The sequence below is a fragment of the Candida jiufengensis genome (genome assembly GCF_024610255.1).
Source record: "Candida jiufengensis strain CBS 10846 chromosome Unknown scaffold10, whole genome shotgun sequence".
NCBI lineage: Eukaryota > Fungi > Ascomycota > Pichiomycetes > Serinales > Debaryomycetaceae > Lodderomyces > Lodderomyces jiufengensis.
This window is the reverse complement of record NW_026261570.1, coordinates 185,152-212,183: the sequence shown is the minus strand read 5'-3', so window position 1 is coordinate 212,183 and position 27,032 is coordinate 185,152. Positions and strand designations below refer to the sequence as shown.

At 27.7% G+C, this 27,032-nt stretch overlaps 11 protein-coding genes across 11 annotated transcripts; 5 read left to right on the top strand and 6 right to left on the bottom strand. All coding sequences in view use genetic code 12, as the record gives it.

The window, feature by feature from the left end:
- Nucleotides 1-2,467: 2,467 nt before the first annotated feature.
- On the top strand, nucleotides 2,468-3,724 carry RAD14 (Rad14p; the record flags this gene model as incomplete). The annotated part of the gene is made up of 2 exons (XM_051766405.1): nucleotides 2,468-2,509; nucleotides 2,576-3,724. The coding sequence occupies 2 exons, from the start codon at nucleotides 2,468-2,470 to the stop codon at nucleotides 3,722-3,724; spliced, it is 1,191 nt and encodes a 396-aa protein (XP_051617365.1).
- Nucleotides 3,725-4,529: 805 nt separating this feature from the next.
- On the bottom strand, nucleotides 4,530-5,582 carry KGF54_005591 (uncharacterized protein; the record flags this gene model as incomplete). The annotated part of the gene is made up of 1 exon (XM_051766404.1): nucleotides 4,530-5,582. The coding sequence occupies one exon, from the start codon at nucleotides 5,580-5,582 to the stop codon at nucleotides 4,530-4,532; it is 1,053 nt and encodes a 350-aa protein (XP_051617364.1).
- Nucleotides 5,583-6,850: 1,268 nt separating this feature from the next.
- Nucleotides 6,851-8,470, top strand: CPY1 (carboxypeptidase C; the record flags this gene model as incomplete). Its single annotated transcript, XM_051766403.1, has 1 exon — nucleotides 6,851-8,470. One exon carries the CDS (start codon nucleotides 6,851-6,853, stop codon nucleotides 8,468-8,470), a length of 1,620 nt encoding a protein of 539 aa, XP_051617363.1.
- A 1,473-nt stretch (nucleotides 8,471-9,943) lies between these two features.
- Nucleotides 9,944-11,944, top strand: KGF54_005589 (uncharacterized protein; the record flags this gene model as incomplete). Its single annotated transcript, XM_051766402.1, has 1 exon — nucleotides 9,944-11,944. The coding sequence occupies one exon, from the start codon at nucleotides 9,944-9,946 to the stop codon at nucleotides 11,942-11,944; it is 2,001 nt and encodes a 666-aa protein (XP_051617362.1).
- Nucleotides 11,945-12,403: 459 nt separating this feature from the next.
- On the top strand, nucleotides 12,404-12,694 carry KGF54_005588 (uncharacterized protein; the record flags this gene model as incomplete). The annotated part of the gene is made up of 1 exon (XM_051766401.1): nucleotides 12,404-12,694. The coding sequence occupies one exon, from the start codon at nucleotides 12,404-12,406 to the stop codon at nucleotides 12,692-12,694; it is 291 nt and encodes a 96-aa protein (XP_051617361.1).
- Nucleotides 12,695-12,954: 260 nt separating this feature from the next.
- Nucleotides 12,955-15,006, bottom strand: KGF54_005587 (uncharacterized protein; the record flags this gene model as incomplete). Its single annotated transcript, XM_051766399.1, has 1 exon — nucleotides 12,955-15,006. The coding sequence occupies one exon, from the start codon at nucleotides 15,004-15,006 to the stop codon at nucleotides 12,955-12,957; it is 2,052 nt and encodes a 683-aa protein (XP_051617360.1).
- A 1,832-nt stretch (nucleotides 15,007-16,838) lies between these two features.
- Nucleotides 16,839-19,367, top strand: MNN26 (Mnn26p; the record flags this gene model as incomplete). The annotated part of the gene is made up of 1 exon (XM_051766398.1): nucleotides 16,839-19,367. One exon carries the CDS (start codon nucleotides 16,839-16,841, stop codon nucleotides 19,365-19,367), a length of 2,529 nt encoding a protein of 842 aa, XP_051617359.1.
- Nucleotides 19,368-19,659: 292 nt separating this feature from the next.
- Nucleotides 19,660-22,857, bottom strand: KGF54_005585 (uncharacterized protein; the record flags this gene model as incomplete). Its single annotated transcript, XM_051766397.1, has 1 exon — nucleotides 19,660-22,857. One exon carries the CDS (start codon nucleotides 22,855-22,857, stop codon nucleotides 19,660-19,662), a length of 3,198 nt encoding a protein of 1,065 aa, XP_051617358.1.
- A 286-nt stretch (nucleotides 22,858-23,143) lies between these two features.
- KGF54_005584 (uncharacterized protein) lies at nucleotides 23,144-24,679 on the bottom strand (the record flags this gene model as incomplete). Its single annotated transcript, XM_051766396.1, has 1 exon — nucleotides 23,144-24,679. One exon carries the CDS (start codon nucleotides 24,677-24,679, stop codon nucleotides 23,144-23,146), a length of 1,536 nt encoding a protein of 511 aa, XP_051617357.1.
- A 276-nt stretch (nucleotides 24,680-24,955) lies between these two features.
- TIM9 (protein transporter) lies at nucleotides 24,956-25,325 on the bottom strand (the record flags this gene model as incomplete). The annotated part of the gene is made up of 2 exons (XM_051766395.1): nucleotides 24,956-24,986; nucleotides 25,093-25,325. The coding sequence occupies 2 exons, from the start codon at nucleotides 25,323-25,325 to the stop codon at nucleotides 24,956-24,958; spliced, it is 264 nt and encodes an 87-aa protein (XP_051617356.1).
- A 231-nt stretch (nucleotides 25,326-25,556) lies between these two features.
- On the bottom strand, nucleotides 25,557-26,948 carry KGF54_005582 (asparagine--tRNA ligase; the record flags this gene model as incomplete). The annotated part of the gene is made up of 1 exon (XM_051766394.1): nucleotides 25,557-26,948. One exon carries the CDS (start codon nucleotides 26,946-26,948, stop codon nucleotides 25,557-25,559), a length of 1,392 nt encoding a protein of 463 aa, XP_051617355.1.
- Nucleotides 26,949-27,032: the final 84 nt, after the last annotated feature.

Sequence of the window (27,032 nt, the reverse complement as noted above, 5' to 3'; positions counted from 1 at the left end):
AATTGAACAGAAATGCTGATGATTCTTAATCAACCCCAAGTTATAAATGTTTCAATCCATTTATTGCAACGCTTTAATAGAGTTGTTAATGTGTAATATTGGTTTCATAAATAGTAATTTAATATATATAAATCAAACGTATGTTTTTAATTATTTAGTTATTTAACTAAATATCTAACTATTCAATTACGTAACTAATTTTTTTGCTAAAACCAGGGAATAAAAAGCTAATATAATTGTAAAGACAACTATTACTAACCATAACTAATAGACTTTTCCATTGTATATCGTTCTACTTTACAATCATGAAACATCTCCTTTAAAAACTCACATTAATTAGTCTGTTTTACTAGTGATAAATCCATTATAACTCATAAAGAAAAATAGTAACGCGTCTTAATATATTCGTAAATCAATCTAATCTTTGAGTACAAAATCAAAAAAAAAAATAAAAAAAATTTAACCGAAAGATTAAAAGATCTTTTGTCTTAGTTGGATTATTGTGACACGACAATGATTTCATATACCCTCGTTAATTTTTGCAACCAAATTTTAAATATTTTATATCACAGATTTAGAGAAAACGACATATCAGGGGAATTTTGCTCAACTTCAATGTCTATTGACCCAAATATAGCTATCAGAGTCAGTGTTTTGTGTGTAAGTAATTTTACTTTGATTTTACAACCCAGGGTTATATACGATTAATAATAATCTCCACAAGTATTTATACCTAGTACTTTGAAAAGACTTCATAAGGCGTCAAAAGCCTTGTTGTACAAAACAGCTTGAGCTTCATTGTTCTGAGCAACAATAGAGGCATTATCATAACTAGGTTAATTTATAAGTTATATATATGTATATTGTTGTACGTCGAGGACTAACTAAAACGATATTATAAGCTAACAATATTATTTGTGATCTTTTAACCTTATGGTATCAAAATTTATCTTGTATGAGCAGGTGGAACACCATCAGGTGCACTAAATTCATTATTTTTAGTATCTCTAGATTGAGGATAATAACCACCATTATTACCATTACTTGGACCATAATTATAATCATTAGCAGGATAAGGTGGAGGTATATAAGAAGAATGAGGACCTAATTATTCATATTTTGAGGAGGCATTGGTTGCATTGGATGTGGTGGATGATAATAAACTCCATTTGGTGCTGGTGGTGGGACTTGAGTATTATAGATGGGAACCACTTTTGATCTATTTCTTCTTCTTCTCCATAAAAATAATGCTAATAATATTGCAAAGATGGGGATTAAAATTAACCAGAATAACCAACGTCTATAATCATTTGTTCCGTAATATATTATTCTTTTTGATATACGATTTTGATCTATTAACATTGTCTTTAATGTATCTGTTAGGTTTTATTTAACTTGTTAGAATGAGATCTATTTTGAAAAGTAATATCAAGAACTTAAAAAATTTAGGGATATCTAAATTATTCTTATTCTAACCTTCTTACATTCTAATATTTAATCATTTAAATTTTTAATAGAAATGTTGTTGAAATTTTTTCTTGGTCAGTCTTTAAATAATAATTTATTTTATTTTAAGGTTACACTTTTTTTCAGCCTTAATGAATTTTGCAGTATAGCCCCACCATATTTTTACATTTTATATTTGATACTTCATAAGATTTTTGAATAGTATTAATAGTCTTGGGTTAAATACGATCAAAAAGGGCTCCTGTTTAAATTGTAAGATCGATCATTTTCTGCAAGTGAATTCATTAAGTAAATCAACAAATAGTTTGTTAACTTTACAAAAAATTTGCGCCAATTATATGTAAAAAATATCAACATTTTGCAGGGCATGTAGGGGTAGTTCTAACAAGAAGGGGACAGCAGAAAAAGTAAAAAGTGTTTTAAATGATGGATCATGGGTCTCAACTCACATATTTATATGTGTTGAATTATTGAGTGGTACATTAATGATATAATTGATACAAATGTAATTGTATTAGATTGATTTTGTGTTCAGGTTTCACAAATAAAACGGTTTAATTTGTATTATGCAGTATTACTAAACCCTAATTACATATTTAGATTAAGATAGATTTTGTTTAAGTTACTGTAGTCAATTTTGAACTCTTTCATTCTTTGACAACAACTTACTCATGCATGAATCAAAATTCTTCCCATCCTTTTCTTGACAAGATGAAATAATTGTACGACTTATTGAATTCCCAGAAATCTGTTACTCGATTAATTTTGCATCACACTTGGGGGATCAAATTTAATTGCTCTTTCTATACTTTCCCTTTGCATTTTTTCAAGGATGTCTCAATTGAATCGACACTAATATATAATTCTGCAAGATTCTAAACAAGTTATATTTTGAATGCAAAGATTTTGGTAGCGCCAAATTTATTACATCATTATTAAGTCTTGTTTTAAATTGCGGAGGCAAGTTATAAATGCATGATAATTCACTTATGATTATACCATGTCAACAACGCTATCTGATGAACAAAAGAAAAGAATAGTAGTACGTGTCAAGCATTTTACGAATTTATATTTTTGATTCCAAATCTCAAATACTAACTGCTTTAAGGAACAAAATAGGGCTAAAAATCTAGCAAGATTAAAGAAAACAAGGAAACATCAAAATGATAACGAGTCACCAAATTTAATGAAAATGAAAGTTCCCAAAAAGGTTGCAGACACAACCCCAAAGGGAGTAATGAGTCAACTACTAACACCATCACAAACCGCGTTTAAGTCAAAATTTGTACAGTTTAATGAAGATAACTCCATAAAAAGATCTAAAACTCAAGAAGAAAGAAATAGAGTAGAGCAAAATAGACTAAGAGCAATAGAAATTCAACAAAATAAACTACGAGAGAAAGAAAAACCCAAAAATTCTGCAACAAATTTCACCGACTCATCAACTCCAAAACAGACAACTTCATTAGATGATATAAGACTAAATAAAAATAACTCAGATTTTGTATTTGACTCCAAAAAGGGTAAATTTCAACCACCACCAATAAAGAAAAAAGATTATATAGAATATGATTTTGCAACAATGCAAGATACAAAAGGTGGATTTATAAATGATGAAACAAAACCACGTCATGATGAAGAAACATTAAGTGAATGGAAAGAAAAACAAAAACAATTGGAAAAATTGAAACAATCTGCACCTCCAATAGATATAGAATCAGCACCAAAATGTTATGAATGTGGATCATTAGATATAGACTTAAATTTATTTTCAAATTTTAATAAAGTAAGAGCATGTAGGAAATGTGTTAAATCAATGCCTGAAAAATATTCTTTATTAGTGAAAACAGAATGTAAAGAAGATTATTTATTAACAGAACCAGAATTACAAGATTTATCCATCCTACCAAGAATTGAAAAACCAAATCCACATGGATATTCCAAGATGCAATTATTCCTAAGGTTTCAAGTTGAAGAATTTGCATTTAAGAAATGGGGATCATCTGAAGGATTAGATTTAGAGTGGGAAAAAAGAGAGCAGAATAAACTTAAACGAAAAGAAAAGAGATATCAAGATTCTTTAAAGGAAATGAGAAAAAAGACAAGAGCTGAAGAATTTACGAGAAAATTAAGAGATGGTAAATCCTTGAATTATAAACATGTTCATGATTGGAGTGCACCTTTGAAAATCGATGATCATACGATAAAGAGAAGATGCATAGATTGTGGTATTGAAATTGAAGAAGTAGTTATTTAAGCTAATGTATAAGTTGTACTAAATAAGTCGTTTAATGAGTTGAGTTATGAAATCGTGTGTTTCAGATTTAAACGACCTAGATAACGCGGTGCGGCACATAAAAATTAGCTTCCAGTTAGCACGAATTAGCTTTAATACCGTTCTAACCAGTTTTATGATGGTGAGTAGTCTCAAGTCATTTGATTAAACAAGGAGTTTTAATAGTTCAAGAGCTACAATAGAAAAGTTTTCAAAGAGAATGTTTATTATGCTATATAACAATTAATTAAAATAATACAATTGAACTGAATTCCCAAAATGTAACTTAATAAAAGCTGGCCAGACTTTGACTAAATGTATTCCAAGTTTTCCAATTTGATTTATAGTATTTAATTATTTGAAATTAGCTAATGGGTTTTAATGTTTATAATTTGTTGTAAAAAATGATAATTTGATGTTGATCCAATATTGACTATTGATACGTTCTAATCCCTCTCCTATTCAATTCCCACCATTGTTATTACTCTAAATTCTATTAATTTTCTCCATCCCGTTGATATTTTATTAGTTTGAACTAACGTAATTTTAAATATTAATCCATTAATTTTAAATAAATTTTTTATTTCCAATTGATCTTATTCTGTCTTTGGTGTTAATGCTGTATATATCAAGTTTTTTTTGCAATTTTTTTTTTATTTTTTCATCTTTTTCAATATTAACCATATTAAAATTTTGAATTGCCCAATTGGATCTTATTTGAAGTTGAGGATTTCTAATTTTTTTAATATATGATTGATGGAACCTGAATCATAAGCAGCATGAATTTTTAATTGATTGATTGATAATAACTTCTTACTTGATCAAGTCTGGGGGTAAAATAATAATCATCATCTTCTCTCTTCTTTTTAATAGCTTCATCTTTATCTAATTTATTCCAAAATTGAGCATATGAGATTTTATCTGCTTCTTTACAATTTTCTTTTTCTAATGAATAATTGATATTTTGTGCATTTTTTAATATTGATTTTGGAGGTGGTATGTTAGATTTTGATTTTTTACCACATTTTTTGATTTTTAATTTTTTAAAGACATTTTTGACTTTGTTGGTTTTTGAAGTTTTATTTTGAGTTTCATTTGAAGCATCAGCATCTGGAGAATATATATTATTCAAAATGTCATTCATTTTTTTAAAATCCTTTTTGTTTAAAACAAAAGTACATTGGTTTTTGTTATCCAAATTTACATAATCTGGCATGGTAATATTATGATGAGTTTTAAAAAGCACTTTTAAAATATCTTCTGGTTCGTCTGTTTCTTTTGATAATAAGAATGGTAAGTGTTTTTTGCAAAGTTTTTTACATCTTTCTGAAAAAGGAGGTTTAAATTTTTTATCAGAAGTTGTATCTTCATAATCTTGATTTCCTTCTTCTAAATGTTCTTCTTCTTTTTTTAAATGATCTTCTTCAACATTACAAATTTGAGTTAAATCAAAATTTATACCAATAGTTGCTTGAGCATATTTATCAAAAGCTTCTTCTTTATTTTCTTCTTTATTTTCTTCTTCATTTTCTTCTTCACTTTCGTTTTGAATTTCTTCTCCAATTCCTTTTTCTCCAGTTTCTTCTCCAATTTCTACTTCTCTAGTTTCATCTTCCATAATTTTTTCTGCTTTTCTTTCAATTTCGTCTAAACTTTCTTGGTTGAAATATTCATTGGTTTGTTGAATTGATTCTGGTGTAGGTAATGATTTATCACTTAAGATAGTGTTGCAATTTGATTCTGAGGTAGATTGTTCAATGTGATTATCTTCTAAATATAAATCGATGAAACAAATGATTGGTGCATATGTTGCATCTGAGTCAGTTAAGTTTAAACACATATTTGATTTAATTGAAAGTATAATTGTTTGTTTAAATTGATTGTTTTGTAAATTTGGTTGTAAATAAAAAGTGGGAAAATTGATATGTTTTGCAACCAAAAATTATTTTTAAATTTAAAGTGAGAATTTGTTAAGGGGGAAAAAGTTTGTTATTTAGTAAGTGCGAAACTCAAAATGTCAATAAAGTTAATGAGAGTTGATTTAGAACAATAATGAATAAAAAGCATTTACTATTATTACACATTTTGTAATTTGAAACTGATTTGTAAGTTTACTAACAGTGTCTTTAGCTACCTATGTATATATACTGATCGCAATCAAAAGGATCATGAAACCCCATGTAAAAATACTGCAGTTTTAGTCGTAACAATATATAAACGTAATGTCCGAGAAAGTAGTAAGATGACACGACAAAGTGTTTCAATCTACATAAAACTTTATACTTGTAATCACTAAATATTATATTACTACTTTCCTTATAAAAGGCCAAAAATTAGTTAGAAGAAAACATACCTGTTCTTGTTTAAGCTGGAGATAAAGGCTATGTATGCAACTGGCTAAAAGTTCAAGCGTGAGCAAATAGTTTACAGTGGTCAGGTTTGAAAGAGTCTGTACCTGTTACTACTTTAGAATGGGGAGTTGACGGAAATCATATTGGTAATAAACAAAATTACATACATTTTACCTCTATTCGGGTGTTTGAAGCTAGTCGTATTGTAGCTTATGATCAACATGAAAATGATTTGACAATGGTTAACAGATGGACAGGTGGTGATTACAAATTGACTAAAATAACCTCTACAGAAAATATAGGTAATCATGTGTAAGAGACATTTAAGTCTATTTATAGGATCAGATATTGTATATGACACGGGCTTAACATAGATCCAAATTGGGATGCTCTAAAACCGCATTAGTTTAAGTCATAGCCTAATTTATGCACAAAAGCCGCACTACTACATAAAATATTACTTCATTAGTATTAATAATGTCTCAATACGGAATTTTTCTTTCAATTGCTGGTTTTTAAAAAGTAAAAATTTAAAACGGCACCAAAATAGAAGGTAGTGTATTAAATACTAATGTTTATCCCGCTCTCCTTTATTCTATATAATAAATTATTATTATAGTGGTAGTAGTTTTAATCTATTGCCACTATCTTTCATAAACCTTTGGGGATTTTTATTCAATTTTGAAGTTACAATTTTCTTTTTACTATTTCCCTCTCTTTCTTTTTAAATTAAGTTCATTCAATTTCAAAGCAGAAGATGAAATTATCAGTACTTTCAACATTAGCTATTGCTTCATTAAGTGCAGTTGATGCATTAACTATTCAAAATCCATTTAATTTACAACAACCTTTAAATTTAGATTTTGATAAATATACTTCACAATTATCACATTTATTATTTGATGAAAATAAACAAAATGAATTTTTCACTAAAGTTTCTAAATTATTTAATGAACCATTAGATACTTTAACTTCAGAAACTAAACAAATTTGGTCAGATATGATTTTAAATTCAAAAAAATTTGCAGATTTAAAATTTACAACTCCAGGTATTCCAAAATCTTCAATTGTAAAACAACAGTTTGATTTTCATGTATCACAAGATAACATTCCAAATCATAAATTAAGAGTTAAATCTACACCAGAAGATTTAGGAGTTGATTCAGTAAAACAATATTCAGGTTATTTAGATGTTGAAGATGAAGATAAACATTTCTTTTTTTGGGCATTTGAAAGTAGAAATGATCCAAAAACTGATCCAGTCATTTTATGGTTAAATGGTGGTCCAGGTTGTTCTTCAACAACTGGGTTATTTTTTGAATTAGGTCCTTCATCAATTGATGAAAGTTTAAAACCAGTTTATAATCCATATTCATGGAATAATAATGCTACTGTTATCTTTTTAGATCAACCAATAAATGTTGGTTATTCATATTCTTCACAATCTGTTTCAAATACAGTTGCTGCTGGTAAAGATGTTTATGCATTTTTAGAATTATTCTTCAAACAATTCCCACAATTTTTAAAAAATGATTTTCATATTGCTGGTGAATCTTATGCTGGTCATTATATTCCAGTTTTTGCAAGTGAAATATTAAGTCATCCAGAAAGATCTTTTAATTTATCATCTGTTTTAATTGGTAATGGTTTAACTGATCCTTTAACTCAATATGAATATTATCAACCAATGGCTTGTGGTAAAGGTGGTTATGAAAGTGTATTAGAAGAAGATCAATGTCAATCAATGAGTGATTCTATTCCAAGATGTCAATCATTAATTGAAAATTGTTATGAATCAGAATCTGTTTGGTCTTGTGTTCCAGCTACTATTTATTGTAATAATGCTCAAATGGGTCCTTATCAACAAACTGGTAGAAATGTTTATGATATAAGAACAATGTGTGAAGGTTCTAATTTATGTTATGTTGGTTTAGAATATATTGATTCATATATGAATAAACCAGAAGTCATGAAAGCTTTAGGAGCTGAAGTATCAAGTTATGAATCATGTAATTTTGATGTAAATAGAAACTTTATGTTTGCAGGTGACTGGATGAAACCATATTTCAAAAATGTTATTGATTTATTACAAAAAGATTTACCCGTATTAATTTATGCTGGTGATAAAGATTTCATTTGTAATTGGTTAGGTAATGAAGCATGGACCAATAAATTAGAATGGTCAGGATCAAAAGGTTTTTCTAAATCCCCAGTAAAACAATGGAAAGTTGATGGTAATCATGCTGGAGATGTTAAAAATTTTGAACATTTTACATTCTTAAGAGTTTTTGAAGCTGGTCATATGGTTCCTTATGATCAACCTAAAAATTCATTAGATATGGTAAATAGATGGATTGCTGGTGATCGTAAATTTTAAGAAGTTAGAGATGCAATAATTTATAAAGAGGAGTATAGACAATTTATTTATTAAATTTGTTGAGACTTTTATTTAACTCAGTTTTATACATTTACATATATTTACTTAAAAATACAATAAAAAAAAAGATTTTTGTTTGATTTAAAAGAATTTATTTGATAATTTGATCTCTCGTACTTGAATAGTTCAAGATATTTCGTAAAATATTAATGTCACATGACCCTATTGATTAATTTACTGATAAGAAAAAAAAAATTAAATTATCTACATATATTACACAAAATAAAAAACGTTTGCAACAATACTTAAAATTAATTTATAAAAAAGGAAAATTAAAATATTCATTATGATTTAATTTGTTGCATTATTTCAAGGATTTAGTAACTTATTGAAAATTATTAACGTACCTGAATAAATTCAATAAATATGAGGTACAGTGAAAGAAACGAAATTAATATCTTTCATGTCTCACCAAAGAAAGTTAATTTACCCCAGAAAATCAAGAATATTTACTTGATCATACATTTTTTATTTTGTACCACAAAAGAATAAGACCTTTCTTCTTCAATAAAATAGTAATATATAATTGAAACAAACATATAATAAAAGGTTACCAAACATAAGTCAGTGTTTTCGGAACTCCTTTGTGTTATAATTGAACCATTTGAACAAAAATTTATGGGGAAGGTGTTCTCAGACAATAAAATTAAGAATCATAATGTCTTAGATATTCGTTTCTTTTTCGTTTTTCACTAATTTATTGACTCTCCCTGATAATTAAGTTGTCTCAGACTCGAGAGTAGGAGATTATTACAGGTCGGGTGTGCATGAAATTTAAGGCGACGTAGAATTAAACTCAATTCAACCGAGAGAAAAAATAGAAAAATAATAGAGTGATTTAGTCATATGATTTAAAGTTTTACAAGAACAGGGCTAAAACTTAACAATTTTATGAATTAGTCAATCAAACAAATAGATTGATAATTAGGCTTAATTCTCAACTAATAGCTCATGACTAGTCGACTGATAATTCCATTTGTTATTTTAATGTAATAATGAATAATAATAAAGAATTTCTCCACGTTATAAATTATATATTAAACACAAAATCCACCCCACCTTTCAATCTAATTGTGTAATTTGATTTACTATTACACCCCTTCTAATTATTTATTATTAGTAGATTAATATTTATTTTTACTCCTCGAAATAAATTTTTAATAAAAAAATCATTCATTTTTTTTTTGACAACCAAATTTGAATCAAGTGTCAACAGAACTTCATATTAGCATTTTATAATTAACAATTTAATAATTTAACGATTTTCGTTTTAACGACCATTCCTCATTTGTTTTTTGTTTTAAATCAAAGTTTGTATTATCATTTAAAATTATCAAAAAAGTAGTAACAAATATAATAATTAATCAATATTTTTTAGCATTTTTAATATCAACAATTGTATAACATATCGTAATGACAATAGATATAACGTCAAATTCATCATCTATTACAGATTCAAATTTATCTACTGATTCTTCAAATAATATTAATAAAAGATTTAATAATCTAAATAATGAAGATGAAATTAATGTATTAAATAAGGATAAGAAATTACCACAAGATCAAAATATTGAAAATAAATCATCAAATTCAATACATCCTATAATAAAGCGTAAAAGAAGAAATAATAGTTCACAACATTTTAATAAAGTATATTCACAATATAATAAATGTTTTCAAAATTATTATCATTCAAGAAATTTTCTAAAATCAAATCCAATATATGTATCAAATTTAAAACCATCAGTAAATCATTGGCAATTAAGAAATTTATTAAAATATAATTATAAAAATGATTTGTTATATTATACCAGAGATGATTCAATATATTTATATGATTTACAGGACAACTCAAGTCAGAAAAAGATTAAACTAAATTACTATCCAAGATGTTTTGATAATCATAATGATTTAGTAGTAACTGGTGGATTATTAACAAGTAGTTCAAAATTATTTTCATTAAACTTGGAAAACCTAAATCAACCAATAAATAACAATAGTAATTCAACAATGTCAAGAAGAAATATATCAAAAGGTTTATTTTCAATTTACAATCCGGATAATGAATCAGTACATACTGTTAAAATTGGTGAAATGATAAATAATGATGTAACTATAAACAAATTAAGTAATTCACAATATCAAAGTCATTTATGTAATAATGATTTTAACTTATATATTTTAGATATAAATAATAATTCAAATTTAAGTTTAGTATCAAAATTTAATTGTGAATTAAATACATGTTTAAATTCAAGTTTACAAAATCCTAAATCAGATTTAATTACATGTGTTGGAGATTCTTCACTGATTTTTTTAATTGATCCAAAACAAGGGAATCAACCAGTGGTCAAAACAATAAATTCAGGTCATGAAGGAGGATTTGGATTATCTTATCACCCAAATGGTCAATTATTTTCAACTGTTTTCCAAGATGGAGTTTGTCAATTATATGATTTAAGAAATTTATCACAACCATTAAGACAATTTAATTCAACAAGACAAGGTCATCAACTGGGTGCTTTTAGAGTTTGTAAAATATCACAACAAAATGATTTTAATGACTTATTAATTATAAGTGAACATGTTGGAAGAATTCATTTAATTGATTTAAAAACTTTTGAAAGACAAATTATTGTTATACCTGCTGCATTAGATCAATTTGGTAATTATAAAGAATCATTGATGAAAGAACAATCTCCAGAAAGAGAAGATAGAGAGGAGACTGCTGAAGATAACGAAATTGATTTTAAACAACATTACCCAATTAAAATATATTCAGATGATTTATCTTTCACTTCACCAATAGTTTATGATTATGATTACTTAACTCATGTTAATACTAAATTATTCAAAGACTTAACTTATAAACCACCAATTAATCCACCTTCCAATAACTTAACAAGAGAATCAACACCACCAAAATTAAATCATCCAAATTGGTCATTCACCACCGAAAATCAAGATAATTTGACTGATGATTCATTATTTTCAATCTCACCAACTTCAACATCAACCTATCATAACCAACCACAACAACATAGTTCAAGATCATCAGTCTCATATGATGTTGATATTGATTCACAATTAAATGAAATTTATCGAACTTATTCACATACAAGAACAGGATCATCTTCTAACTCATTTTCAACTCCACCGAGCTCATATTTACAACGTCAAGCAACTTCATTATCATCATCATCAAGTTATATATACTCGAATTATTGTGATGATTCTTATCAACAACAAACAAATCACGTACATGGAGAAATGGAATTATCTGGAGTTGAATTCATACAAGATTCTCATACAAATAATTTGAAATTAGTGATTGGTTGTCAAGATGCTGGATTATTAAGTTGGGAAATTAATGATGTTTGTAGAAGAAGTATTGGATCTTTTGAATTTGTTTAATGATTATTGCATAGTACCTGAGTACAAGTTTACTGCACAGGCATAGGGTTTCTAGGTTTAATAGTTGTTTTTATTTTATGTATGTTACGTTAACGATCAATGATTTATTATCATCTCTAATTTTAAGCTCTAGACGTATATAAATTGAGTTTTCGAAAACTTGTGAGGTGATATTTTACATGCAAATGAAAATCTGAGTCTAAGAAATTCTTCACAAAATCAAAATTATCACCAAATTAATTTTACAACTAGAAAAAATCTAAAGATATCTTTACAACCAAATTTACCAACTTATTATCTATACTATACTTAGACCCGTAAAATAACTAACCACGTCATTGACTACATCAAATTACATATAAACTACAAATCCATAAACAAACGAATTCGTCAAATCACTATAAAATTAATTAATTTCAAAACAATACATAAATCACATCTGATCCCACCCCCAAAAAGATGCACCCACAATTAGACAAAACCAGATTCAACACATGTGAAAAACTAATGGACGCCCTAGAAGAATGTCACAAACAAGAATTTTTAAAACAATGTTTAGGAATGTGTAATTTTGAAAAAGATCAATTAGCTCAATGTTTACATTATACTAGAGTAAACGACTCTAAGATTCGAATTAGGGAAGCTAGAGCTAAGGCGAAAAAATTGGATGATGTTATGAAAAGAAGAGAAGAAGAAGAGTTTGGGAAAGGTGGGTATTTGCGTAAAGTGCTTGAGCTTGAAAAGAAATGAGAAATGTTTGTATGATAGTTTTAAGTTGTTAGTTCATGTAAATAGAGAAATGAAATAAAAGTTATTATAATGAGATATCAAGTTATGAAGATTAAATTAGTTCATATGTATAAGCTTACATTGTCAACTTGATTAGTTTAAAATTTGTCACTTTGTAGAGAATCGAATTTTACGATATATAAATTAAGTGAATGGAATGCATGGTATCAATTATATAATATGAGATTAGTGGTATTTACATTAAAAAGGATTTTCTTGGATTACTTTCTTTTTTTTTTATTATTCTTCTTCTTAGGTGTTTTCTTCTTCTTCTTCTTATTACCGGATGAACTTGGTGAATTAGATTTTACATTATTTGTACTTGTTGATTCTTCATTATCTTCATCATTTTCTACTTCTCCATTATCTACAGTTTCTCCATTTTCTATTGATTGAGTTATTTCTGTTGGCACTGTTGTTTGCGTGGTATCAGTTTTTGAATTTTGTTCTGGGTCTGGTACTATTGGTTGTGATTTTTCAGCTTGTGGTTCGTCTGAGGCCGTTTCAGTTGTTGATTGGGGTGAGGCGGTAGTTGATGATTCATTTTGTGATTTATCTTTGTCAGCTTCGGAATTTTGTTGCTGAGGTTGTTGAGTATCTACTGATACTTGTGCTTGAGTTGACTCTTGTACTAATTCTTCTGGTTGAGTTGTTTCTTGTTGTTGATGTTGAGCAGGTTCTTGATTTTGTGGTTGTATTTGTACTTGTGATTGAGGTGGGGCTTGTACTTGTTCTTGTACTTGTTCTTGTGGGTGAGCTTGAGATTGAGATTTTGGTTTTTGTTGAAGTTCTTGAGATTCATCTGAATCTTGAGAATCTTGTTGATCTAATTCATTTAAATTATTATTAGCATTTCTAATATCATGTTCATATAATCTTTCTCTTAAATCCATAATATCTTCAGGATCATTAGTTATATTAACATCATTATTATGATGCAGTTTAATTTCTTCATGTTCTTCATCATCTTCATCATCTGGACTTTGATAATGTTCATCATTAATTTCAGTATCATCAGTTGAACCATACTTATTAAACCCTTTTTCATTTAATTTCATATGTTGAGCACTTGATCCTACCCTTGTTATATCATTTGATGATCTACCGAAAAAATCTAATTCTTCTTCAATAATATATCTTGGTGGTAATTCTTCTCCTTTATCTAAAATTTTATCATTTGTGTCATTATTTAAAATTTTATTATATTGTGGTAAATGAGCTAATCCTCTATCACCTTGTAATTTTTTATAATCACTTGTTGAAACAAACCCATATTTACGTACATTTGCTTCAATCCATACAAATCCACTTTGTCCTAAATTAACTTGAAATTTAGCATTTGTTGAAAAACAACCAATTGCTGGGTACATATCTACAAAACATCCTTTCATTACATCCAAAAGTTTTTTACCATTTCTTGTTATAAAAATAGTACCTGTTGGAATAACATACCCAAATCCAACAACGTCTGATTGTTGTAATGGTGGTAAAACTAATGCATTATATTGACTTTGTTCATCTAAATGTTGTTGTAATGGTGTTGGAAATGGTTTATTTATTTTTAAATTACCAGTACTTTCATATGCTATAGAAAATTTATTATAACCAGGTAATCTAAAACTTGTTGGATAAGGTTTTGTAATTAATCCAATAGCAAAATGTTGAGTATTTGTTGATTGTTGAAATTCAAATATTTTAGTTTCAAAATATATAGTATCTGAATATAATCTATTTCTAACTGGTAAAGGATAATTTAAGGATGTTGTTGTAGTACAATAAGGTAAATCATTATTATTAAAATTTATTTCAGTTTTATCTGCAATAATATAATGAGGATTTAAAATATCATTTTCCATTTCAAATTTAAAAGCATTTATACCATATTCTTTTATAATTTTTTCATCATCTAATGAAAATGTTTTCCCCTTTGTTTTATTAAAATCAGGTGGATTTATAATTGCAAATTCTTGAGATTTTAAATATTGTTGTTGTTCTTCAGGTGATAAATTTGTAAAATCAAATTGTTCAGCTAAATGTTTTAAACTTTCTTCATCATTTAAAAATTCTCTTGGTACATCATTTGAATGTGATCCCATTAAACTATCAGTAATTGATGATGATAATGTTTGATATTCTCCATTTTGATATCTAGATTTACTAAAAAATAATTTATAAATACAAAATATAAATGATAATATTATTGTTATTGAAAATGATACTATAATTAATAATATATTAGTTGAATCATCATATTTTTGAATCATCTTAAACATTTGTGATAAAATTTTAAATTGATGGATTCAATGAATGAAAATACAACTTTTGAAACTATTATATATATATAAACTTAGTCTTAAATTATTATTGTTGATTATAAAATTTGAATGTAAAGAATTAATTGGAATTTATAAATATATATGTATAAGATATTTATTAGATCAAGAAAATTTATTACAACAGTAACAAACAAACAAAATATTAAATAATAAAAATTTAAGGAAAAACGAAAAATTAAAAATTTCTTAAGTAAATTTTTTTTTTATAAAACAGAATTTTACAGATAAGAAAAGTAATGAAATTATAATTAATATATTTTACCATATTATACAAGAATCTCTTATAAGTATAAATGAATAATTGACATGATTGAAAGTAATTGAAATATTATTAACAATAATTTAGTAGTATTAAAAAAAATTTGCAGCTCATTTGGTAGTTTACAAATTTCAAACAAATTTTAGTATTTTATTATGGGGTAATTGGTTTACTATATTATATTTTTAACATGTTCAAATTTATAGTACTATTATTATTGGGACGTTTTCATCTACTTACTGATAATATGTAGCAAGTCATATTTTTATGCAAAAATTTCACCTTGTTTCAACTTAGTTTTACTACTTGAGAGTCATTAAACACTTATCAAATCTAAGCTTTAAAGAGGAAAGTCCAAGAAAGACTAGCCTATTACGAACATTCGGAACGCAATAAGTAGGATACCAGATCTGATCAAATCTGGATTGGAGAGTTTAATAGCTTAGATCCCAATTCTCTTTAGTTTAATTTAATTAATTCATTAAAGTTATTTAATTATTTATATGTTGTATTGAACGCGTCTAATTGTTTTGTATTTGTCAAAATTTTTAGGGGGTTATATAATAAATCGACCAAATTTACTGTGTTGATCTTTTAGATAATATTTATCAAGACGGTATAATATTTATTTGACAAACAGATAGCTGAAGGTAATTAAAACTGAAAATTCTTGATAAACAAAGTAGGACCTTATTATGTCAGTTTTGTCTTCTTCACTTATGGATATTTTTTACATCATAAGAAAATTGATCAGTTTACAAACTTAATTATTTAACGAAAATTCTATAAACACTCTATAATAAAGAGTATATTTACTAATTTTGGAAGAAGCATTAATCAATTTATAAATTATGTTTAACAGAATTTTAGTTATTTTCATTTGAATATATTGATACAACATATACGAGAATAAAAAAATAAAGGAACTGTAGTGTAAAGCCACGTTACAAATTCATCGAATTAAGATCACCAGTGCGTAAAAGGGTCTATTATATTTTGTGAAAAAAATGGGTTATATCGTCTTGTTTATCTCTTTGGAGTTACATGTGAGTATTATTTAATACTTTCGAGTTATTCGTTTTTTGGAGAAATTAGTAAAATCCGTCAAATAACAATTTATTCTTAATTTTCAAAATAAATTGATTGTTTTCTCTTACTAAAACTTATTGGTTACAATTATACACACACACATTCTTTCTCTGTCTCTTTTTACTTTTTCTAAATTTAATCTCTTTAATTACATGAATCTTTAAATCTTTATTTTATCAACACAAACAAACAAAAACTTGTATATTAGTAAAAGTAAATCTAATTATTTAAATTTTTCGAGTTTTTTTTTTTTCAATTTGGTTTCAACAATTAATTACAAATAACTTTATATATTCATATCCATTTCATAATTCATTATCCTTCTACAATTTGATATTGTCAATCATCAATTAATACATTATAATCACCAAAACCTAACATATTGTCAACCAAACATAATCAATCAACAATTCAAAGTATTATGTATTTTCGAAGATTATCACCACTGTATATTTTACTAGGAGTACTAATAGTGGCTATTGTTATATTCAATGTTTCAATTCTAACTACTTCGTCATCAGATGGTTCAAGTTATTCAAAAAATGGAGGAGCAACTTATTATACTGGAGGTAAAAAAGCCATGCAAGCTCATATTGATAAAGTTGATAGTGAAGAATTTATAAATGAAGTTATGAAAGAAATTGAAGATACCAAAAAAGAAGAAATATTAGCAGATTATAAATTAAAAGTAACTAAAAATGAAAAACCAAAGATTATCCAGGGTTTAAAAACTGAAATGAGACAAAAATATCTTGATACAATAAAAGATACCATTAAAGAAGAAATCAAAGAAGAAAGTACTTCAGAAATATATAAACAAAATTCTTTGGCTTATGATATATACCAGAATTTAGTAGATAAATACGCGAAAGATCATCAAACTGAATTTAAACCAGCATCATTTTTATCAATATTATCAATGGAAATTGATTCTTTTCAAGTCCCACTTGAATTTGAGTCAAAAGTTGAAAAAGCAACACTTAAATATTTTGATAGAAAAAAATATTTCCAATACCTTATAAAAGATATATTAATAGCAAATAAACCAAATTGTGATCCATTAACAAAAGAAGAAAAGGGTAAACATTTAAATCCAACTTATCAATGGGATGCAAGAATTATTTCTGAAAAATATTTACGTGAATCAAATTTAAATATCCCTGGTGCAAAATTTAAATGTTTACAAAATGCTCATGATCAAGTTGTTAAGAAATTAAAAGCATTAGCTGATCCACCAAATCAATTTGTTTCGGGTAACGGTATAGTTATAAATGCTGGAGGTGGAATGATTGCAAGTGCTTTAACTTGTATAGCAAATTTAAGAGATCAAGGTTCTACTTTACCTGTAGAAATGATCTTGGACAAACAAGAAGAATACGATAAACAAATTTGTGAAGATTTATTACCAAATAAACTAAATGGTAAATGTGTTATAGTTGAAAAAGAATTAGGGAAAGAAGTTTTGGATTTAGTTGGTGAAAAATTTGCAAGAAAAATATTGGGTATATTGGTGTCATCATTTGATAATACTATTGCAATTGATGCTGACAATTTGGCAGTAAAAGATGTTGATAACTTGTTGTATACAGAACCTTATTTATCCACCAAAATGATCTTATGGCCTGATATTTGGGTCAAATTAACAAGTCCATTATTTTATAAAATTGCAAGAATTGAAAAGGGAGATGTTATACATAGATATGGTATACCAAATGAAGATAAATTTCATGAATACATCCAAAAAGATAAAGTACTGGAGATTCATTATCATGATTTTTCAAACTTACCAAATCCTACATCTGTTGAAACAGGTCAAATGGTTTTCTCCAAAAAAGAACATATGAGGTCATTATTATTAGCATTATATTATAACATTAATTCAAAAGGTTGGTATGAAGATTTAATATATCAAGGAGCATTTGGTGAAGGAGACAGAGAAACTATTGTACCAGCATTACATGTAATGAATGAAAGATATCATTTAATGAATCAAAAAGTCCATATTTTAGGATATGATGCAGAAAATGGAAAATTCGTAGATACAACATTAACACAAACCGATCCAAGAGATAATCCTGAATTTTACTACGATTGGAAGAAATTTTTAAGTACAAGAAATTTGGATACAAGATTAAATCCATTCCAATCTGGTGAATATACAAGTAGATTAATAGAACAATTTAAAGAATATAAAAAGAAAATTATAGAAGATAAAAAAATTGAAGATGAAGATACAGCTCATAGATTGATTGAATATAATTTACCACAAATATTATTTTTACATTGTAATCACCCAAAAATAGATCCTGTTAAAAATGCTCAAGAAGGTGAATATGGTACTTATTCAAGAAGATCAATGGGTAAACCAGAAAAAACTCAAAAAGTTCTACCAAACAAAGATTGGGAATTACGTTTCCATTCAATTGCAAAATGGGTTGCTTGTGAAGCTATAACATCACCTGAATTTTGGGCAAAATCTAAAATAGATCAAAAGACAACATGTTTTAAAGTAAGTAAATATATTGAATATTTATTACTAGATTCAAATAACCCAGCCTCAGAATTCAAAAACGCAGATGCAGAAAAATTTAAAACAATAAAATTCACAGGAAATTCACAAAACAATCAAGGTGAATCTCCAAATAACGCAGCAGCAGTAGCAGCAGCAGTAGCCAACAACAACGATGCCAAAGTTAATGCTATAGCACAACAACAAGCAAAAGAACAAGCAGAAGCGGAAGCTAAAGCCAAACAAAAGGCAAAAGAACAAGAAGAAGAAAAAGCTCAAGGTAAAGCTAAACAAGAAGCTAATCAAATGGATCAAGAATTAAATGGTATTGCTATAAATAAACCGAATGATGCTAAAGCTAATGCTATTCAAAATAAAGATGTTAAAGCGAATGCTGTTCAAAATAAAGAAGCTATTGCTAAACCCAATTTAAAGAGATGATTCAGGTAATTAAGAGGAAATTATTGCTGGTGGTTTACTAAATAAAATTTAGCAATGGTATTGCTAATCAAAGTGGTAATGCAATTTAGAACACTAACGCAGATCCAGATCAAAAAATTGATTTACACGTTCATATTACTGGATAATCAAAATCTAAAAAATCTACAATTTATGTTGTAAATTAGGATACAATCAAACAGGGTAAAATATAAGTCTAGAATTCACATTTAATTTCTAATTTGTACAATTAATAGAAGGGGGATAATTTATACAATCAATTACAAAAAGCTAATTACTTTTTACCATTCTTTATTTCATCTTCATCACTTTCAGATTCATCATCATCACTAGACTCTTCTTCTTCTTCTTCAGTTTCTTCTTCTTCACTTCCTGATTCTTCTTCTTCTTCTTCTTCTTCTTCACCATCTTCAATCCCTTGAATTTCCTCAACGTTAATATTATACCCTTTTCCATTGAAAAATCTACCCATTTCTTCAATTTTATCAGATGGTAAACTAGTGAAAACAACTGAACTATTTGAATCAAACAAATTTAAAAAATATTTCTTCAAAACGTAAACTATATCTTTAGCTGACAAAGCATTCAATTGTTTAATATAATTCTCAATAAAATTTGGACCTCTTCGTTTAAACACGTTATCAATAATTTTATTACTTGCTGATTCATAATTTGATTCTTGATTATTTGTAATTTCGTTGATTATAGCAGCAACAGCACTTTCAATTACTAAATCATCTATCTTTTGTTCACCACTCGAGTATGATTCAACGATTTTTTGAGCTTCTATCCATGCTTGTTTAGCATTTGAACCTCTGAATATCGAAAAGGTTAAGTACCCAGTTTCCAAATTTTTTTTGATGGATACACCATATGCTAAACCTGTTCCTCTAATAGCTCTCCAAAATGGACCTTCGACTGCACATAAAAATTCTATAGCTAATGAAATTCTAGGTATGTCGTCATTTAAATAATCAGTTGGGATTGTGGTCACTGATATGAGTTGAGTTGATTCAGTTGCTGGGATATTTATCAAGAATGCTTCATGATTACATTTTGTTCCGAGTGAAGATTTAAATTGAAATGAACGTGGTAAGTTTTGAAATGGTTGTATGTTCATTATTGAAGGTTGTGGTTGAATGAAATTTGTCCATGAACTCACTGGGTTTTCTAATGTTGTTACATTACCTATTATTATTATCTTGATATTTTCTAAATTGAATAAGTGTTCCTTAATTTCGAGTAAGTCCTTTTTAATCTTTGAAAATTCTCCCGCTTCTATTTGTTTTAAACAATCTCTATAAAATTGTTCAGTATTTATAAAATCTTGTTCTTTTCTTAGCGATTTATTATTGAATAAATTCCTGTATTGTGCTGAATACATCATTAATTCTCCATTACGTTTCTTATCTGGTAATGAGTTTATTAATTTTTCAATTATGATTTTAATTCTTGATTCTTCAAATTCAACAAAATTTATAATCTTATATAACCAATTTATTGCCCTATGGTAGTTCTTGTTTTCAAATTTTACCGTCATTGAAATTAATTCTAAAAATTGATAATCGTAACCATTATCTAATTGAAATTCTATTAAATCACTATTTAACCCAGATATTACTTGTTCATATGGCATGTATGTCCCATTAGGTAATTTCATGGACATTGTAAAAATTTCTTCAATTACTGACATATATTTCAATAAATCTGATCTCATTTTAGTGGATGACATCACTAATTGAATAGTTGAGAATTGAGATTTATAAGATTCTAAATGCATGAACATGGGAAAATTTGTTGGTGTATCTTTTTTAAGTAGTTCACTAAACTCGTCATTTTCAATATATTGATTTGTGGATAAATCAACTATTCCTTTAGTTTTACCAGCTTTGTAGGATTTTGTTTTGATGAATGAAATTTTCAGTGGATCAGGTTTTGTGAATTTAGTTAATAATTCATCGGGGATAGGTCTATCGTTGAAATTTTGTGCTTCTTTTAATTTTTCCTTGTGTTCTAATAATCCTGATTCTCCTAAATCTGCTTTGATTTGTTTGTGGAATTTCTTGTTTTGCTTTTTGGTAAGCTCGTTTAATTTTTCAGATGGTTTACCTAAAATAGTAGCACATTTATTATCAACGAAATATGTTTTGATGAGTTCAGCCCATTGTTCAGATGTCCAAGTTAATAATTCATCGTATTCTTTTAAATCTTGAGTCCATTTCGGTAAATCACTACCGTCTGGGTTACCATATATAAATTCCAAAATAGCAATATTTGAAAATGTAGATGGTGATTTTTCAGTTTGTGATATAAATTTTAATCTTTGTTGATTTATAATTTGTCTAAGGTACAAAAGATTCATATTATCTGGATTTGTTTGAGTTTTGATAAGCTCTTTGATCTTAATTTGTAAATCGTTTAATTTTTCAGTTGGTACCCCATTACATACAAAATTTAATGCTGTTCTATAATAATCATCCGTTGTATATTCTATATCTGTAGCTAACGGATTCTCAGTCTCTACGAAATGCTTATTGAATAATGAAATTGGACTGTCTGTGAAATAAGCACCAATCATATCTATAGCTGTATTAGTTAATGAATCATTACCATTTGGACCTATCCATGAAATTAAAACTTCTCCTGTGGATTCATCTTTTTCTGGGAATTCAACAGTTTTGATAATGTCTTCGGTAAGTGGTTCATCTTTTTTTGAATCGACAAATGGTCTTGCTTTTGGCGTAGTAGGTTTTGCCTCAAGTTCATTATCAAAATCAGTCATTATTTGTAATAATTCATCTTGATCCACTGATCCAGTAATAATGACACATAAATTATCTGGTCTATACATTGATTTATGGAACTCTTTTATTTGATCATTGGTTAAATGACGTAACTCTGACATCAATCCACCAGTTTCAGAAGAGTAACCAGATTTTGGTGCATACAATAATTCTTGCATTTTATTAAAAGTAACAAACCATGATTGGCTTTCAATTCCTTGCATCTCACTAAACACAACACCTTTTTCTTTCCCTTTCCCATCAATATGATAAACTTCAGTTAGACATGCTTCATCAGTTAATGTAGGATTAAATAAATGATCTAAATATATAGGTAACAATGTTTTAAATCCATCCCAACCTGCAGTTGTTAAGGTATATACAGTTTGATCAACCGCGGTCCATGCATTTGTTTGTGAATATAATCTATTACCCAAACTATCTAATAATCCCTTATATGGATATTTTTTTGAACCCATAAATATTAAATGTTCCAAAGTATGTGGACAACCAGAATTATTTTCAATTTCTGTAGCAACTGCAAAATAACCACTTACTATTGGAGAAGGTTGATTTATGTAAGTGATTTGTAATCCAGTTCGTTCTGACTTCCATTTTGTAATAAAAGCTGGTGCATATTCAACTTCAAATGATGTTTGTTTTATAAATGGTGAGCTAAATCTGGTCATAGCTGGTAAAAATTTGGCGAAACGCTTATATAATGAAACGATTTTGAGATTTAAAATGAGCGATGATAAAAATGAATGACTAGATAGATTTATATACTTTTTTTAAGTTGAATATACCAACACGGCTCTTTCTCATTAATTGGTTGTAAATCTTTGTTAATAGATATTAAATGAAAATTTGAAAAATTATCTGAAACGCAAAAAGAAAAAACATTTTTACAAATTACTGCAAGAATAATTTATCCGGATATATTCATAAACATTCATTTATTACTACTTAATTCAGCTATTTAATATCCTTTTCAGCTTCTTTAAACATTTTAAACATTTCTCCAACATCTTTTTTCATTTTTCTAGTTAAATCAACTAAATCTTCTTCGGGTTTATTATACATTATACAATTAGCAAACATCAACATTATATCTCTTTCTAATTCTTTAATTGACAGATATATTGGGGGATCAGCTTTTGATTTCAAGGCTTTTGATATGGATTTTAAATCTCTAGGTTGATATATCATTTCATAATAATTTGGTGCATCTTTTGCATTAACTGCTTGTAAAAAAGGTGATGAAAATCTATGTTCCATTATGGAATTTAATAAAGTAACTGCAATACTTTGAAACTTTTTATGGTGTTGTGAAGGTGCAGGTGATCTTGATCTTTGTCTTTTTCTTGATTCTTTGGTTGGTTCTGGTGTCAATGTTTCTTTCGGTGGTTCTACAACCTTTTGTTCCTGTGTAAGTTCTTCTTCCTCTTCAACTGGCTCTTCAGTTACTTCACTTGGTTCTTCTTTTTCTTCTAGCTCTTCTGTTGATGCTTCCTCATTAACTTCTACACTGACTTCTTTCGGTGATTTCTCGGTTTCCTCAGATTTATTATCCTCTACTGGCTCTGTCTCTTCTTTTTCTATTTCTTCTACAGCTTGATCTTCTTCCTTATCTTCTTCTTCCTCATCTTTTCCTTCTTTCTCTACTTCGATCTCTATTTCGTCATCTTCTTCGCTTAATTCTGAATCCAGCTCTGCTTTCTCAATATCTTCTTTGATTTCTTCTGCCAAATCTGCATCTTTTGCCGTTATTTCTTCTACTTCGGGACTCTCTAATTCTTCATCTGATTCTTCTTTTTCCTCTATTTTCTCAGGTTCAGCTTCTTTCATGTCCACATCTTCGTCTTCCGCGGTTTGTTTTGATTCTTCTGCTTCTGATTCTTTTGTTTCTTCTTCTGCTATTTCTATTTCTGCTGATGGTTCTGGCTCCTCTTCTTTTTCTTTGGCAGGCTCTTTTCGTTCTTCTTCTGTAGTTGGCTCTATATCCTCCTGTATAGTTTCTTTTCCTACCTTTTGTGGTTGTTCATCATTCTCCTTTGATTCTTCGACCTCAACAGTTTGTACTTCTACATCTTCACCAACTTTTTCATTATTATCTTTATCTGATGTGTGTAACAGTTTAGCACTATTCCATAGAAACTTAGAATATCTAAAAGTAGAAGTTGCAACAATATTCTTTAAATAAGTTTCATACTTATCACCAATTTCAATAACAACAGAATCTTGAGTAACTTGAACAAATTTGAAATACAAAGTTCTATTAATAATAAAAGATAGTAGTTTTATATCAATTTGTGGGAAGTGTATATCATTATTGGGGAATTTGGAAGTATATTCTTCTGTTTTGTCATTTAAGTCTTTTAAAAATAAATCGACTGATATTGATGCTTTATCGTTTGGATAGTCTCCTTTGTATTCTGCTAAACTCTTGTTTATTACTGCCCCTACTAGTAGTATCAGTAGATCAGGGTTGATCTTGACTTGGTCTGTCATATGTTGAGTTGAATTTTATTGTTAATTGATCTTGTTTATACAAATTTACAAAATCCATTTTTGTATCTCATTTTCACATACATTAATTTAAAGAGCACATTCAAAAAGAATTACTTATACTAAGCAAGTTAGGCTTAAACTAGTAACAAGTCATCTACAATTCATGTTATACTTTATAATACCTTGTGCAACGTAAATTATAATGTATACAGTTTATTTAATTTTATAATAAAACACAATCCCTCATCTTTATATAATACCAATCCCCCATCAAATTTATCTTTGACCTTGTTGCATTAATAAAGCACTAGAGAGTAAAATGTTAGTAACGCCGATCTCAATGTATAATATTGTCCAGAATGAGTAAAATCTAACTCATTATCCAATATCTTTTTATGAAAAATTAAACATACTTTTGTTCTTGGAATCTTTGACCAACACGTTCACTATGTTTTAAAAACTTTTCAGAACATTTAGCAATACAACTAGTTTCTTTTGAGGTTAAAGTATTTGAAGTAAAATCATTAACACAATCATCAAAACATCTTGAAACTAAATTTGAATATAAATTCATAAAATCTTTCATTTGTTTTTGTTCAACAATTTGCTGAAATTCTTGTTGTTCTTTAACGTTTAATTGATCCATTTTTGTAGATTATGTATATATATGACTTTATTTATGAAGTAGCTATTGAGTTTGGTTGTAAATGGCAAAAAGAAGATTTTGGTTGTAAATTTAGTATTCTTTACATTTTGAAAAAATTTTTGTTTGCTGAAGCGAACTACAACCGAAATTTAGAGAGAGCTACAACACAGACAATTATCTGTATATACAAATCTATTAATCAAGTGAATCTATATACATGAGCCTATAAGTTTAAGCATTACATAAACTTGGAGCTCTTGGAAACGGAGCAATGTCTCTAACATTATCATGACCAGATAAATAATTAATAAATCGTTCCCAACCCATTCCAAAACCACCATGAGGTATAGTACCATTTTTTCTTAAATCCAAATACCATTTCATCTCTTCTATACTCATTTGATGTTTCTTCATTGAGTTTACTAGTGAATCATAATCGTGTTCTCTTAATGAACCACCTACTAATTCTCCAAATTCTGGTAGTAACAAGTCAAAGCATGCAACCGTTGATTTTTCTGGACTGTAGTCTTTAGAATTTAACATGTAGAATGGTTTCATTGATTTTGGGTAGTCCGTGATGAATATTGGTCCATGTGATGCCAAAAATCTTTCATGATCTAGACTTAGGGAATCACCAAATTTTAAAGAATCCACACCTTTTTCATTGATCAATTGAATAGCTTCATTGTAAGTCATTCTTTGCCATTCTTTATCTAGGATACTATTCCATCTTGATTCAACAACCTCTTTGTCTATATACACACCATTAAGGTATTCATCTTTATAATTTTCCACTACTTTCTTGGTTGCAAATTTAACCATACTTTCTGTGAAATCAAGTAATGGTTCTAAATCATCTAAATAACAAATTTCAGCCTCAAGCATCCAAAATTCACATAAATGTCTCGAAGTTTTGGAATTTTCTGCCCTGAAACATGGTGATAAACTCCAAACTCTATTTAATGCTAACGCTAAACTCTCTAAATGTAATTGAGTTGAAACTGTCAAGTATGCTTGTTTTTCAAAAAAATCTTCACATTTACTTATTTTGAAAGTTTCTCCTGCTCCTTCACAATCTGAACTTGTTATTAACGGTGGATAAACTTTTGTAAAATCTTGTGAATTGAAAAATTCCATCATTGAAGTTTCAAGAAATGATCGTAGTCTATAAAATGATGATATTGTTGAAGTTCTATGTTTTAATGATGGTAATGTTCTTAAAAATGACATTGATGTTGCTTTTTTCTGTAGTGGATAATCCTCAGGTACTGTACCAATTATTTGATAAGAATGATCTGAATTTTTACTATTATATTTTAATTCAAATTCTTGACTTGATCCACTTTTACTCATATTCCATTCTCCTTTTATTGCTATACTTTGACCAATTTGAAATTTTGGTTGTTCTTTACCCAATAGCACAACATTTATATTTTTTGAGGTTGTACCATCAGTTATATCCAAAAAGCTAACATTTTTTGAATTTCTTATACTCTTTACAAACCCTTTTGCTTCTAGAATTGATCCAATTGGTGTTGATGATAATTGATCTTTTATAGTTGGCTGTAGTGTCCTATAACCTCGACATAGACATCGGTGTAGTGTTTTAGTCGTAAAGAACATTGATTCAATAGTGGCTCGAATTTATGTATGTGTTATAATTTTCAGTTCTCTCAATATTTTTTGCAACAACTTCAATGGTTATAT